The sequence below is a fragment of the Cryphonectria parasitica genome (genome assembly GCF_011745365.1).
Source record: "Cryphonectria parasitica EP155 unplaced genomic scaffold M406scaffold_3, whole genome shotgun sequence".
NCBI lineage: Eukaryota > Fungi > Ascomycota > Sordariomycetes > Diaporthales > Cryphonectriaceae > Cryphonectria > Cryphonectria parasitica.
Window position 1 is genome coordinate 324,385 of NW_024468911.1, and position 15,644 is coordinate 340,028.

Sequence of the window (15,644 nt, forward strand, 5' to 3'; positions counted from 1 at the left end):
ATCTGAAGCAGACGGTCACACTCGATGAGCTGGCGTAGCAGGTAGAGAAAAAGATGGGGGTCTTCGCGCAGAGATAGATTTGATCGATAGTTGAGGGGACCTTGTCTTGTAGGAGCGAGGGAGCATCTTACCACTACATCTCCACAGCGCGGGACAGATCCGGGGTTGAATGCCTGCCGCGCGGCTCCACGTGCCGGTAGCTGGGGATGAAGACTCCGGAGACCCACGATTCCAAGCACCGATTCTTCTCTGTATTATATCAACCAGCAATATCGTTACTTTCTTCATGTAGATTTCTTCTTCTCTTTTTCTTCTTTCTTCTCCTTCTTTTGTGAAACATAGGTCAAGAATGATTGTACGTAGATAGTGACGGAGGACACAAAAGGGAGGTGTGTTAACCAGCTCCTTTAGCGTCAAGTGGGCGTTTCTCACTGTTTATGCTCATCAAATGTACAGTGTTGATCAGTAAAATGGATATACAGATGCTCTTTTGTCCTCTCTCCTGTGCAGACTTCCTTGCCGGCCAAGCTCTTCCGGACAGATATATCATGTCGCCTCCTACTCCTTGTTCTCGCCGCCCTTTTCTGCGTCCTCCAACATCGTCTTCCGCCCCTCCATGGTCATCCACAAGCTCTTGGACGCGCCCTCCAGTGCCGAGGTGAGACCCAGTCCTGCGCTCTGCAGCATGGCCACCAGCTGTCCCCGCAGCCCCTCCAGGCCGCCCTCGATACCGCCAACCCACCTCACCCCGTCCACGTCAAACACCTTGCTCTCGATCCTGCCCCCCACCAGCAGCAGCTTCTGCAGGCCGCTCTGCGTGGTCAGGTCGTGGTACCCAGGGTTCTTCTTTCTTGATGGCGCCGGGAAGGCAGGAGGGTTCGGAGCCACGATGGATAGCACGGCGGCCAGGTGCTGGGGCGACACGGCCGGGAACGTGATTACGGCCAGCGGGCCGATCAGCAGGGGCACCAGCTGAGCGTACGCGGAATCCTCAGATATGTTCTTCTCAGCAGCCTTGACAGCCTGATACGCGGCCATGGAAAGGTCGTGCGTATACTCCTTCTTTGCGCCGGCCTTGCCTGGTGTCTGGGCGGCGGCTTTCGCCGCGACAGGATCGTAGAATTCGACAATCTTCAACGCCTGATTGAACATGCTCGTGCGGAGTACCTGCAGCAGGACATCGTTCGAAATGTCGACAGGAGCTCTGCCATCGGGCGAAACGGGGGGGGCGGGCACGGCAGCAAGGGCGGCCTTCAGCTCTCGTCGGATAGCAGCCCACTCGACGGCTGTGAGGTTGTTGTGCTGGAACATGAGTATAAAGGGCGTGGAGCGGAGGAGGGAGGTGTAGGACCGCAGGAGTTGCGACTTGCGAACCTCGGGGGCCCTGGCGCTCGGCGGTTTTGTGGGAGGGACGTAGTCATCAGGTAGTCTGAAGGCTGATGCTAAGGACGAAGCCGCGACGGCATAGTGCCTGGTGGAGCCAGGCACTGCTGGCAGCGACAGACATGCTCTTGGGTCAGCGCATCGTGCTGCTGCTGCTGTTGCTGCTGGTGACGATGTTGCTATGCGGCCCTGTCCTGTGACCATGCGAAGCCTCCTCGAGGCCTGTGAGGGCAACCTTGGTGGCATCTTCCTGGTCGGGTCCGCTATCGCGCGCTTGTCTGGAGACGGTTTGTGCAGATGCTTGGAGGTGGCGCTGGGCTGTGTCGGTGTTGAGCTTCAGCTGCTGCGCCCAATCGGGATAACCTTCAAAGTGCAGCAGCACCTATGGTTGCATGTAGGATCATCAACCCGCGTCGTGGAAAATTTGGGGCCCCTTGCACCCCCCTAGTAAATTGATAAGATAAGAGCTTTTGCAGTGTCCTGTTACCCACCTTGATTTTTTAGACGGGTCAATGTCCAACAGTGGTGTCTTGACACAGAATCAATGACTGACTGACTGTTACTTTTCTGTATTATCATACGTAAATGCCCGCTGGTATCTTTCAAGGGGGCAAATCAATTGAATGTATGTTAAGAAATTAATTACTGTGATTGTAGTCCAGAAGAGCCGTCAACTTTCAACTTGGATGCTTTCCCTATTAAGCTTGGCGTACAGCATGCACCGCTGAGTCTAACCCAGAAGAGCAATTCTTCCCAGAGGGGTCTTGAATGAGCAATTCGTACAGAGCATTTGTCCAAGCAAGACTTATTATACTTTTCAACAAGCGCTCAACAGTTCTGTTCGAGGACCAAAGATCCACGCCCACCTCTTGTCGTTCCCTTGGAACCTCTAATTCTCCCTTGGCCAGGGAAGAGATTCGTCTTCCCTTCCAGAAGAGCGGTCTCTTCAAGGTTTGGCATGGCATCTCAAGACCCCTCCAACAATGCCGCGGGGCACAATCACTCACACGCCTCAAGACCAGCAACAGCTCTCACCTCAGACTCCCAGCCAGACCTAATCGAAACGACTGCTGGTCCTCCTGAACCTCCCCCCGTCGTCGACATCAAGAATCTCCTCCGCCGTCTCTGGCCACAGCAGCCTGATATCACACCGGACGAGATCTCTGATGCCATCGCCCACTTCTTTACCGACCGCATCGACGATGTGCAGACAGGCGCCCTGTTGATGTGCCTGCACTTCACCGGTCTGGACAGAGATCCAGCTGTCCTCTCACAGTGTGCTCGCAAGATGCTCAAGGCCGCTGCCCGCGTCGATGCTGGACTGCTCCGCCATGTCGTCCAGACCAGAGGGCGCAAGGAGGGCAGCTATCGTGGCGGCTTTGTATGTCGAATCATCCTCCTCCTCCTCCTTTGTGCTCTTCTACCTCACTCGTGGACCATCACTGTGTTAGCTAATACTGACCTCTTTGCTTGCAACCAACAGTGTGACATAGTCGGCACGGGCGGCGATTCCCACAATACCTTCAACATCTCCACGACCGCCTCCATCCTCGCCTCCTCCCTCCTTCTCGTCTCCAAGCACGGCAACCGCGCCTCCACCTCCAAGTCCGGCTCCGCCGACCTCATCGCCAACATGGCCTTCCCGCGCCCCCCCGACATGACCGCCGTCGAGCCCGAGCACATCGGCCAGATCTACAGCCGCACCAACTACGCCTTCCTGTTCGCCCCCTCCTTCCATCCGGGTATGCGCTTCGTTAGCCCCATTCGCCGCAAGCTGCCCTGGCGCACCATCTTCAACCTTCTGGGGCCTCTCGCCAACCCCATGGACGTCCACGACAGCCCCATGATCGAGGCCCGCGTCATCGGCGTCGCCAGGCGCGATCTGGGCCCCGTCTTCGCCGAGGCTCTCAGGCAAAACGGCGTCAGGAAGGCCATGGTTGTCTGCGGCGAGGAGGACCTGGATGAGGTCAGCTGTGCCGGGCCCACACTATGCTGGAGGCTCGCTGAGGGTCCTGCCGGCGACGTAGAAGTGCGCCACTTCAGCCTGACGCCCGAGGACTTTGGTCTCTCGAGGCACCCTTTGTCCACGGTGTCACCGGGTAAGGAGCCAGCCGAGAATGCCAAGATCCTGAAGAGCATACTGAACAACGAGTTGGCCGACGACGACCCCATCCTCGAGTTCGTCCTCATCAACACGGCCGCCCTGTTTGTGATATCAGGAGTTTGCGAAGCGGATTCCAGTGACATGGGCGCCGGCGACGACGGCAAGGTGGTCACAGAGGTCGGGCCTGGAAGTGGGAGATGGAAGGAAGGAGTCAGGAGGGCAAGATGGGCCATAAAGAGTGGCGAGGCCTGGAGACAGTGGGATGCATTTGTCGAGGTCACGAATAGCTTCCCCAGCTAACGTGGAAGGTGGCATCATGGCTTTTTTGAGAGGGTGAAATTAGCCGGGGTGCCTGCGCCATGACTATCTATAAAACCCTCCATTTTAACAGACAAACATACAAACAAACCCCAGACATAGCAACTTCCTAAGCATCGCCTAGCCCGTTGGTTGTTGTAATCATGCTAGATACCGTGAACGACCCGTCCCTCGCAACAATATCCGATTTGCCCTCCAGTGTGGGGTCGTGGGCGGTGCTACCTCGACAGCACCGGCTTCACCACCCCCTGAACGATTGGCCGATCTTCAAATCCGATATCCGTGATTCCTGAGGCCTCCCCCGTTCCTTCTGCAAGCCACCGTTCCAGCAGAGCGTTGCTTTCCTTCAGCTTGACACTGTTATCTCGAGTGCCGACGGTGATATGAGCTACCTTGTTGGTGCAGTGCCACTTGGCCTCGGGATCATTCAGCCTGACCACGATCGCCATGATGCGGTCATCAAATACCACACGCTCCAGCACGACCTCACACTCTCCCAGCGCGCCGTCGCCGATGCCAGTGCTGATCTCGGCCTCTGCTTGCAATTTCGCGTATCGATCCCACAGTTCGGGGTTCTCCTTGCAGGACGCGCGATGCATCAGCGTGACGTGGAACTTGGGCTGGACGCGACGGGTGCCTTGTAGTAGCTTGTAAAAACGGGCCTTCGCCGCACCAACGGCATTGAAGGTCGTCTCCAGGACCTTGTTGATCTCCGTGGAGGGCACGTCAACTGACATGTACTCCAGAGGCTTCTTCTTCTTGGGCTTCTGGGCCTCGGCCTGGGCCTGCTGCGCATTCTCCTTTCCCTTGCCGCGTCCACCTCGGTCGCCTATCATGTGTCGCAAGTCTGGTCTGTACTCATCCATGGCTTCCTGAAAAGCACGATCCAGATCCTCTGCAGTAGGGTCCGTCTCGATGAGATTGGGGTACAACTTCTTCAGCTCATTTACCACGATCTCGAGGTTCTGTCGGCTCCCTGCGGACGGGTCAAGGTCGATAATAGCATCGAACCCATCGTCAGGGGCTCTCGTGGCATCAATAGGTTCAAAGCGGTGCAGGAAGCCTTCCATGATGCCCTTGACCTTGGCTGGGTCCGTGGCAGCCTGGATCGTCTGGTGGTTATCACCACGGGCAAAAACCCGGTCCTGCGTGACTTGTCTAACCTGATCAATGTTGTCGTGCACGAAGTTCAGGGCGACCATGCGGGCCACAGCGTGCTGCGCCTTGACATCGGTAATGATCTGTTTCCTCTCGTGCTTCTGTGCATTGTTGCGATCTGCCACGACGGCCTTGTGGTCTTCGAGCTGTTCGAGAACCGCTTTCGTAAACCTTGGAGGACGCTTGGTTCCTGTGATGTTGTCGTTCTGCACATGGCCGAAACCGAAAAGTTTTGAGAGGGCGACAGCGATGGTTGTCTTTCCGCAGCCGATGGTCGCGATGGGAATGAGGATGACATCCCTCGAAACCTCAGTTACCCCACCGCCACCGTACAGGTCCTCGAATTTGGCCGCGTCACTACCGTCAATGTGCTTGAACTCGAGGAAGTCGTTGCGGAGGGCGATGATGCCATGGTTCTGGTTATAGAGCTTACCCAGCTTGGGGTCGACGGAGAGTCTCTTCCTGGCGAAGGCCAGATATTCCTGAGTGATAGTGTGATGCTTCTTGATCTTGGGAATTTTGCCTGCAATCAATGCCTTGGTACACTCCCGCCACTGACGATAGAGCAGGTATGGTTCCTCGAATTTGTACTTAAAGAACCAGTCGTATGGTGCCACTGTTGAAGGGTCGTGCGAACGCTTGCACCGGATGACAAATCCCTCGACATCTCTGCCCTCGTGGGCGCCCGTCTCGGCACACTGCTCCAGAAACGTCCTGACCTCGCCTATGGTCTCCATCGAGATGAGGCCGACCTTGCGGAAGCCCCACTCGTCTGCAAACTGGTGTACCAAGGGGCTGGGGTATGTCATGAACTCTGGCACATTGATGTTGATCCCGTGAAGGTAGAGGCCGGCCTTTTCGGGGCCGTAAGCCAGAATATGCTCCTCGAATGCATCGTCGCACAGCTCAGCAACGGCAGTGGCATTGCGAGCCCTCAGCTCACGAGCCAGGTCCTCCTTAGTTTTACCGAACGCCTGCAGCTGCCTCTCGATATGCCTCTCCCCAGCCGCGGCATGGCTCAGCTCGACGTCGCTACGGTCGCCAGTGGAGTGCTTGCTGCAGACCAGGAGGGTGCCATCATCCAGGCCGCTGACGAAGATGATGCAACCGTTCTCCTTGAGAGTAAGCTCGTATGGGCCCTGGGTGTAGTTCTCGATGGCCTCCCACTTGGTCTCGTGGACCTCGCCGACGTTGAAAAACTTGTTGTACCCACGGATGGCGATCTCATGGACATTTTTGCGGGTTCTCGTGGTGAAGAGGCCGCGAGCATAGGTGGGTAGATCGCGCCTCTTGTATTCGTAGTCAGACACCTTCCACGAGTCCACTGTGAGGCCGTCGCGAGAGCCGGCCACGCTGAACTTGGTCTTCTTGACAGCGCCGCCGCGTCCCTTCTTGGATTTTGAGAACTCCTCGAGAGAGTGGCATAGCTGAGCGACAACCTCAGGGCTCTGGTCGGCGTAGGGCGCGTTCATTTTGGCAGAAGCCGTGTCGGCCCCAGCAACCCTCTGCTCCGCCAGCTGCTCCATATCCTCCTGCCTTCCCGAAACGGATCTGTGGTGACCCCCAGGTACACTTCGACGAGACGATGTCGATATAGTCCTGCTCTCTGAGCTTGAATGACTGAAGTGGCTGAATCTTCGCTGCTCAGATCCCACAGGCCGTGCTATTTTGCGGTGCTCTGCCTGAAGAGAGAACTTTTGTAAGAGTGGGAAAGGAATTGCACTGTTCAATCGACGAGAGAGACGTCTTTGGGTTCGAAGAAGATGAATGGTACGAGAGTTTCGAAAGTGAAGAGTACAAGAAAGCACGTCAATCATTAGGACAGAGGGGAAGGGGGGTAATATATGGACGGTTGAGGAGGAGAGGCAGGCGCAGCTTGAGGCTCAAGCATACACGGCAAGTGTCGTGGCGATGAGTCAACCGGCGGCAAACCGACGATTGAAATCTTTCAACTCTTGCTCAGCGTTGGCCGAGAGCCTATCGTACGAGTTTAAAAATTCAAATTGCATTTATCACCCGGAATTCCGTATTGAAGATGCCAAAGAAATCAGTATAACTCCTATATGGTAACGTGCGCCTAGCATATGCGCAAACACCCCGCTGCGGAAAAAAATATTAGAGAAAAAAAGCTAAATCTGACCTGCTATTCGCCATAGTGGGCAAGGGCCGCATGGCTAATCACATGCATGCGGTACAGTATGATTTAATATGAGGGTTAGGGTTTTTGTACCGCGATCCCCTCCCATCTGCCACAATGTTCGTTGTTCTTGGCGGGCGAAGAAGAAGACGAAGCGAGAACAAATGAAAAAAATCATTTAGTAGAATGGATGGATGGAATAACAGATCCAGAACTCTAATCATAGATTTCTTACATGCAGTGCTCTTGACTTGAGACATACCAATTATCAATAATAACCAATACAAATCACCGACACTGGTTGTCAACAAGCGTTTGCACAAGGTGATCACGATGATACTGCTGTACAATATATAGTAGCGAGGGGCAGGCTTCTGAGACTAATGTGAAGGGAAAAGAGAGGAGAGTAGGGGGAAAGAAAACAAAAAAGTATCATATGAATTGTCTGTATCTCACTAATCATATCATCAACGGTCCCGCGTTCAGTAGGGTTAGGGCTGACTGGGCCATATCGGGGATGGCCGTTTGTGGGGAAATGGCCCAAGCTCCTCAGAAGGGCTGGCAGAGATCATCAGATGACATCACCGGAGCACTCTGACCGGATCGCATCGCTACCCCATCAGATCGGGGGAGATCTTAGGATGAGAGAGGAAGGAAGTGCTGTCGACAGCAAAGTCAACACACGCAATAGGGTCCAGTATGACGAGCCAATCCTGCCGAGATGTCGAGAACAAAACATGACCACCTTTACCAGCCTTCTGTGGCGGCTTTCTTTAGCCTTCTCAGACGTCTGCAGGTGTACCTCATTACGTCATGTTGTAGGGATGGCACTCAGTAGCAGGACTGAAAGCTCCGTCGCGGGAGCAGGTCTCAGGATGTACAAAGTCGTTTGGAGGTTGCTATACATGACATAATGCCCGAAACCACCTGTGTACTGTCGAGTAATCTTGTGGTACATCTGAATTCGTTTGACTTTCTCCAGCTTGTGCCACAGTATACACATACCATAGGCTTTACGAGATTGACATATGTGAACGCCAGCAGATTAATTGTAGCTGTGTGTGTCCCTCGTCGTATCCCTACGCGGTTCTACCTATGTGTCCGGCCTAGACCGTTCCCTTTACATATGATGACATGCATGTATACAAAACGTTTGAACACGCGCGGGTTCCAGAGCCAGAGTCTAGCCAACATTGGACCGCCACCTGCAGACAAGGGGCGAAGGCAGCGCAAAGGCCAAGCCTATCGCCCATTGGATCCCACCAAGCTGCCACCTGCCAGGCATCATAGGCAAGCCACTTTTCACAGAGCTACCAGTGACGTGATCGATTGACCTCATCAGCTCTGACGGCAGCTCCTGCTCTCTGCTCTTGAGGGTAGTTCGTTTACACCTCTCCTCCTGCCTTGAGCCTCTTGCCCTCCCTAACATTACTACTACAATTTTCTTGTCCTTTCCCCTTCCCATCATCATCACCAAACAATCAACACCTTCTCAACTACCTCTGCTGCTTCCTACAGACCTGTGTCCTGTTTGTTGTCCACTGCATCTAACTCGTCCTCCTTCCTCAACGCTGCATCTGGACCAACCAGGCCATACGCCGTCATGAGGCTGTTTAAGGCCCTCGTCTCCGTCGCCCTCGTGGCTGACGCTGCGCTTGCCAGCACTTGGTTCTCCAAGGCTGCTTACAACAAATGGCATGAGACTGAGCTCGAGCGGTGGCTCTCCGACCACGATATCCCCTATCCCACCCCCGCCGACCGCAAGGATCTTGAGAAGCTCATCCAGAAGAACTGGGACGGCTATGTCATCTCTCCTTACAAAAACTGGGATACCCCCCAGCTCACAAGCTACCTTCAACAGAAGGGCGTCGACGTCCAGGACTCCGCGAAGGCAAACAAAGACGCGCTCGTGGGCCAGGTTCACGGTCTCTGGTATGAGACCGATGACAAGGCATCGGACGCGTACGCGAGCGTTAAGGATTGGATCTTGGATACCTGGACCGAGAGCCAGCTGAAAGCCTTCTGCGACCACAATGGAATTCCTGGTCAGTCTACTCTCGCGGTTCTGGTACCTCCTGGCAGCTTTGTTTGTGCTAACTTGTTTGTTCCAACACAGTCCCTCAACCCCGCAAGCGTGATACCATTCTCTCCAAGGCCCGAAGCAGCTATGATACCGTTGCCCAGAAGCTTGGAGAGGCAACCAGCTACCCTGGCAACTGGCTGTACGAGACCTGGACTGAATCCGACCTCAAGGAATGGCTCGACACACATGGTGTCCCTGCCCCTCAGCCCAGCACTGTGAGTGGGATCCACCCCTTTCGACACTGGAATGAGAGATCCGTCCTAACCCAAATGTGCAGCGCGACAAACTCATTGCCAGCGTCCGTCGCAACTCCCGCCTGGCTTACCTCAAGTCCCAAGAGCAGCTCAGCAGTGCCACTGCCAGCGCGCAGTCAGCGTACTCGACTCTCACTGATATGGTCATCGATGCATGGAGCGAGTCGCAGTTGAAGGAATTCTGCGACAAGAACAGCATTCCCGGTATGTCAATCAAGACGCGCTTCTAAGACTCCCATTGCTAATTTATATGCTACCGCAGTCCCTCAAGGCACCAAGCTTGATGAGATCCGTGCTCTCGTCCGCAAGCACAGGGCTGACTTCCTCGGTGATACTGTCTCTGGCACCGCCGCCTCTGCGTTTGGAGCCGCCACCTCTAAGGTTGGAGACCAGTATGCGAAGACCTCGAGTGATGCCTCGTTGGCTGCACATGATGCCTTCAACAAGGCTGTGGACACTTGGTCCGAAAGCCGTCTCAAGTCGTATCTGGATGCCCGCGGTGTCCCTGTACCCCAAGCGTCCAAGACTGACGAGCTCCGCGCTCTGGTTCGCAAGAACGCCCACAAGGCGGCGACCGGTTGGAGCTCATGGTCATTTGACGACTACTCCATTGAGAACCTGAAGGACTATCTCCAGAAGAATGGTGATGCTGCCGCCAAGAAGACCGCCGACAAGGCGGGTGCCACTCGTGATGAGCTCGTCAGCGCCGCACAGTCCGCCTATACATCGGCCTCGTCTGCAGGCGGTACCCACTACGCCTCCGTCACGAGCTACCTTAGCAAGGCAACGGACTCGGCCAAGTCCAGTGCCTTTGACACGTGGAGCGAGAGTGATCTCAAGAGTTACCTCGACAGCTACGGAGTGGTGAGTCTCGCAGCTTTCCAGGCGATAAAGCCATCAGGATTTCTCACACGAGAAGATTTGCTGACCTTGTTTGTGCACAGGCCGTTCCCCAAGGATCGACCATCGACCAGCTGCGGGCCTATGCTCGTAAGCAGTCCACCTACTGGCGGTACGGTACCAACTCTCCGTCCGAGACGCTCTTTGCCAAGATCAGCGAGACTGTGCGAGGCACCTGGCAGTGGGTCGCTGACCAGTTCAATGCCGGTGCCGATGCCGCGCAGAAGACTGCTGGTGATGCCAAGGAAAAGGTCAAACAGGAGCTGTAAATGAATTTACACCTCTCGCGCTGCGAGCTGAGCTGGAAGGCTAAGTTGGCCGACCGTGCAGGACGCAGCAAGACCGTAACGTGAGCTGCAGGTGGAAGCAGCTATGTCTGTGTTTTTATGGATTCGCGTGGAAAGGACATCAATTTCTTCTTTGCCTTTTATTGCCTTTTGAAACAGCACCGGGCCGTGGCACTTGATATTTTGCTGGTGGATGGCGACACAACGGATATGGACTTTATGAACTTGATACCGTCGCGCAAACGTAGGGGTCTATGCTGCCTGCCTTGCGTTGCATTTTTCGTACTGGGCTCGGGCACACCAAAATGCATGAATTCATAGTCATTAATGCGATTGACGTTTACCCGTCTTGACTCATTAGATCATACTTGTCAACCCAGGTCTCGTTGTGTGACTTTGTGGGCTATTATCTCCGAGCCTATGGAGAGTGGAAAGGGTGGTAAATCATCGCAAGAGTTACAAGGTACCTACCTAGAGGGAAGGCCAGAATACACAGTTAGTCATATTAAATAGTTCCTCTGGTTCTTCCTCAGAACCTTGAATTCTCTGAATCTGCCATCAGGGTCTTGAAGCTGAGGGAAGTGAAGGGACCTGCCTGGCGAGGTTTCTAGCAGGAATCCATCCTTGAATTCAATTCATTGTTCTCTTGACGACATAAGCAATGTACTGCTGCCTGTCCTCTGTGATAGACATTGGCTTGCTGTCTAGTAAGTGAAAAATTGTGGGCAGGCACAAGTGACGGTCCCCCAAGTTCTGCTTCTGAGTCTCAACTTCGTATCAACAACCTCAACTAGCCTTCCATTGATCCTTTCGTTTGACCCTGCGCTTTTAATATCTGAGTCTTTCTTCCATCACGTATCTGCAACCCGTTCTCATCATCAATCGTCACCGAGAACTGAAGTAACACAGCAACGATGGCTCGCGACAACGGCAGCGGCGGTTTTCAACGTCGCGTGAGCGCTCAGAGCGCGACCAGCCCCAATGTGCGTAACCATCTTCTACCCCTCGCCTCCCAGCCTCCTAGATGGAGGAAGTTACCATACGATATATTTGGCTTGGTAGCTGACGCTATTCTGGTACGCAGGATACCAAGAACAAGGCTGAGCAGGAGCAACACGTCTCGCCCAAATTGGACAACTCTGATGACGACGGCAATACCACGACTCCCCCCAAGACGTTCCAGAACTACATCAATGATCTCTACGATCTCGTCCCCGACAATCTGAACGCTCGATTCCCCGTCATGTATGTCCCAGGCTCCATGTCGCGCAATGTCGTCACACCGAGCCCCCAGGGATCCAAGAAGGCTTCTCGTGCCACTTGGACAGACTTCGTGGTCGTCAGTGTGTTTTACGGCGCCGCCGCCATCGGCTTTCTCGTCGTCATGTTTGACGGGGCTCGTGCTATTGGTGGCTTCGTTTGGGAGCTCGTGTCTGCCATGCTCATGGCCTTGGGTATCTGAGCGGCTGGCCAGGTTCTGTGGCAAGGGGGAGGTTTGAGCCTGGTACTTATACAAAAGGGCGAGAATGGATTGGTGTGGGATATGATCGGGAGACGAGTAACGGCAGTGGTAATTGAGGACATGTTTTCGTTTTTGTGGTCGCAGACCGGTGGCAGACATAGTTCTCGACAACCTGTAATTAGTCCTCAAATTTCCTTGTCGGCCTTACAGCTCCTAGCAAGGTGCCCAAAGTTAGTCTTGCCTCCTCGTCATACTCTTCAAATCTATGATCATGGCAATCAAGGTCTGATTACAGAAAGCCTATCTGTTCCTTTTCTACAAGTGCTAGGTGAGAAAGCTGAACTTGTCTGGGATGAGGCAGAGTCTCCACCTCGTGATATTTGAGAAGCTCTCCTCGTGCCCGGTGTTGTCAAGATATGACACAAGAGCGTCTCGATGTGTATAAATTGTGATGAAAGTGATAGAAACAAGACCGTCGCTGGTGTTGACAAGGTGAATGACTTCATCATGCCATCTCCTTGCTCGGGGTTTAGTTTCGAGAGCAATAGGGTCCGAGACCATAGCATGGGGAAACGGAAAAGAAGAAGCCTCAACCTCGTTTCTTCTTCTCTCAGCCTTCAGTTCCTCCTTTCACACTCCAAGTGTTAAATCGACAGGCCTTTGTCCAATGACATTCACTACCCGTCTTCAGGTCCCTTTTCATTACCAGGACCCTCGCACCTTCCCGGCAGCTCTCCGTACCTGTAAGGCTTCATCATTGCACCTGTGGACGGCATGCCTCTTGAGGAAACATGCGTCGGATGCGGACGAGCTTCAATGACTGGGCAGAAGAAGCTAGGTCCAGACGAGGGTCCTGGCCGCCAATTATTGCTTCAATAGCAACTAGTAGTGATTGTTATCTGCGGGATTGACTTGCGGTTGAGGTTCCTGTTCAGAGAGACTCTTCTTAACACACAAAGATAATAACAACCTGGAATTTGCCTTCGTTTGGAAATGTGTAATGGTGCTTATCTGCAGTGGTCAGTGATGTCAAGAGCACGAGATAAACAATTCCTGCACGGGATTCCCTCAGTCTGAGAACATTGTGGGTACCTACAAGAGTGAAGTCGGTGTGATCCGAAATTGTGAGTAAAAAGAAAAGAGAGAATACATGGGTTTAATTAATATAATCAGAGCAGGGACAACCAAAATAATGGAAGGTGCAAAGGAGGCGCTCAGGGAGTTGATGACTAAGAGCAAATCACGGATCCTCTCTGCTGAGCCTGAACCTGCTGTGGACGCTGATGTCATTGAACCGCTGCCCTCAATAAGCCATCAACTGATTCTTTCTGCGCTGCGGTTGATGTGAGTTTAGACTCCAGGCAGTGTCTCTCCTCCCTCTCTACTGCGGATAATCTTGATTGTTATCATGAGATGAGCAACTCAAACACGGACATTGTATTGGTAAGTCAGCCAGTCGTTCGATCAGCCAACCAGTCCATCTGAGAGCACGCATTGCCTACCTCGTCCTTTTGGAAATGACAGGACCGGATGGACGGTCTTCATGAAATCAAATCCTGGAGGACAAAAGCTCAGTCTCAGGCTATGGTGGATATGGGTCAGTGTGACTGTCTGTCTATCAGAAGCTTGCTTAGTTCTGATGTGATATTCTTGCAGTTCACGGTGCCGTAATCAGGAAGAGATCGCACCAATTCTCGACATTCTTGTTTTATCTTTTCTTTTCAATCTTCTGAAGACACTAGAGTCACAACATGACAAGAAAAATGTGACATCAGATGCATTTTCTGGTGTAGAATCAACGGAGGCTGACCATTTTATCTTCTTTCCCTCTCTTCCGGGTTTTAGGCAGGCGCAGCCGCTGCCTTCACGATCGACCTGCTCATCTACCCTCTCGATACCATCAAGACCCGATATCAGAGCCAGGACTACCTCAAGACCTTTGCAGCAGAACCCGCTGCCGCCAGACAGTCTCGAGCTACCGTATTTCGAGGTCTCTACCAGGGCGTGGGCAGCGTCGTTGTAGCCACACTTCCCGCCGGCAAGTAACCGCACTGCGTGACCCATGCTCTCTCTCTTGCTGTCTCTCTTGCTGTCTCTCTTGCTGTCTCTCTTGCTGTCTCTCTTGCTGTCTCTCTTGCTCTCTCTCTATTCCCCTCTCTCTGAGCTCTTCTCACGACCACGACCACGACGAACACGGGGCTCACCGCCTGCTGATATGCATATCCCTCACAGCCGGCATCTTCTTCACGACCTATGAGGCTACCAAGACATTCTACTCTACCCTCTTCAAGCAGAATGCCCTCCTCCCAAATGGCTTTACCGTGCCCACGCCACTCATCCACTCCCTGGCTTCAGGCACCGCAGAACTGGCATCATGTCTCATTCTCACGCCCGCCGAGGTCATCAAGCAGAACGCCCAGATGATCCGCTCGAGGGGTGACAGCAGCAGCAGCGGCAAAGGCGCCGGCGGGTGGAGGGGCAGCACGTCCATCCAGGCGCTACGTATCGTCTCCCAATCTGGCGGTGCATCGGGCGCCGCGCACCGCCTGCTGACAGGCTACACAGCCCTCGTGGCGCGCAACCTGCCGTTCACGGCCATCCAGTTCCCCATCTTTGAGGCGGTACGGCGGCAGATCTGGGAAAGAAGGGACCGCAGGACGGACGCTGCAGCCACCAACAATGCCACCACTGTCAAGGATGGAGCAGGAGGGGTAGGCGGTGGGGAGAGAAAAATCGAGCGAGGGGCCTTGACGCGCGGGCTTCTCGAGACGGCCTACGTCAACGGGGCGAGTGCAGCTGCTTCTGGGGCGGTTGCAGCGGTGATCACGACGCCGACCGATGTGGTCAAGACCCGCATGATGCTCTCTGCTGGAGAGGAGAAGGCCACCACCGCTCAGGAGCAGACTAGAGAGGCACCAAGACGACAGAAGGTGAGCAGCCTGCAGGTGGCCCGCCTCGTGTACCAGGAGAGAGGCATACAAGGTCTGTTTAGAGGCGGCCTCCTGCGAGCCGCATGGACCGCCATTGGTAGCGGGCTATATCTCGGCACATACGAGGTCGCCAAAGTGTGGTTGAAAGGCACAGCCGGTGAGGATGAAGAGGACCTTTAATCAGGCCCACAGCGTTATCTAAGGAGAACGAAGGCACACTTTGTTGAGGAGGTGGAGGTTGTGCGCAAAGTGCTTCCTATTTGTGGTCTGCTGTTCCGTGGTTTCCAACGGTAGATTTCTTTTAGATTGTAACAGTAACATGAGGGGCACACGGAGGTGACGGAACGCTCAAGAGAGTTAGTCAAAACCAAAATCCGACCCATGTGGTTTGTTGAATCTGCCATGTGCTCTCTCGCTATCGCCCCTGTCATGCATGAAATTGACCCAGGAAGAAATTCTACTATGTATGCACTACTCGAATCCCCCTGCCCACACGCACGCACGCACGCGTCTTGCATATGCAAATCGCTGCAGAGATCCGCAGAGATCAACAAAATGCTTGCCCCAACAAGAGCCAATCTCCATGAACTGCCATATCAGATATCGATCCTGCCACTGATTTTTCTTT

At 53.9% G+C, this 15,644-nt stretch overlaps 6 protein-coding genes across 6 annotated transcripts; 4 read left to right on the forward strand and 2 right to left on the reverse strand.

Annotated features, from left to right (window-relative positions):
• Positions 1–246: 246 nt before the first annotated feature.
• Positions 247–1,629, reverse strand: M406DRAFT_345124 (uncharacterized protein; the record flags this gene model as incomplete). Its single annotated transcript, XM_040922038.1, has 2 exons — positions 247–1,490; positions 1,524–1,629. The coding sequence occupies 2 exons, from the start codon at positions 1,627–1,629 to the stop codon at positions 559–561; spliced, it is 1,038 nt and encodes a 345-aa protein (XP_040777681.1). The 3' UTR covers positions 247–558.
• A 712-nt stretch (positions 1,630–2,341) lies between these two features.
• Positions 2,342–3,787, forward strand: M406DRAFT_53097 (uncharacterized protein; the record flags this gene model as incomplete). The annotated part of the gene is made up of 2 exons (XM_040924506.1): positions 2,342–2,764; positions 2,867–3,787. The coding sequence occupies 2 exons, from the start codon at positions 2,342–2,344 to the stop codon at positions 3,785–3,787; spliced, it is 1,344 nt and encodes a 447-aa protein (XP_040777682.1).
• A 236-nt stretch (positions 3,788–4,023) lies between these two features.
• Positions 4,024–6,435, reverse strand: M406DRAFT_253580 (tRNA ligase; the record flags this gene model as incomplete). Its single annotated transcript, XM_040916909.1, has 1 exon — positions 4,024–6,435. One exon carries the CDS (start codon positions 6,433–6,435, stop codon positions 4,024–4,026), a length of 2,412 nt encoding a protein of 803 aa, XP_040777683.1.
• A 2,091-nt stretch (positions 6,436–8,526) lies between these two features.
• On the forward strand, positions 8,527–10,976 carry M406DRAFT_287649 (uncharacterized protein). Its single transcript, XM_040918748.1, has 5 exons — positions 8,527–9,145; positions 9,217–9,398; positions 9,461–9,641; positions 9,700–10,301; positions 10,382–10,976. The coding sequence occupies exons 1-5, from the start codon at positions 8,704–8,706 to the stop codon at positions 10,604–10,606; spliced, it is 1,632 nt and encodes a 543-aa protein (XP_040777684.1). The 5' UTR covers positions 8,527–8,703; the 3' UTR covers positions 10,607–10,976.
• Positions 10,977–11,538: 562 nt separating this feature from the next.
• Positions 11,539–12,086, forward strand: M406DRAFT_76101 (uncharacterized protein; the record flags this gene model as incomplete). The annotated part of the gene is made up of 2 exons (XM_040925933.1): positions 11,539–11,607; positions 11,709–12,086. The coding sequence occupies 2 exons, from the start codon at positions 11,539–11,541 to the stop codon at positions 12,084–12,086; spliced, it is 447 nt and encodes a 148-aa protein (XP_040777685.1).
• A 1,413-nt stretch (positions 12,087–13,499) lies between these two features.
• M406DRAFT_345128 (mitochondrial carrier) lies at positions 13,500–15,408 on the forward strand (the record flags this gene model as incomplete). The annotated part of the gene is made up of 5 exons (XM_040922039.1): positions 13,500–13,529; positions 13,932–14,124; positions 14,319–14,738; positions 14,783–14,797; positions 14,829–15,408. 5 exons carry the CDS (start codon positions 13,500–13,502, stop codon positions 15,194–15,196), a joined length of 1,026 nt encoding a protein of 341 aa, XP_040777686.1. The 3' UTR covers positions 15,197–15,408.
• Positions 15,409–15,644: the final 236 nt, after the last annotated feature.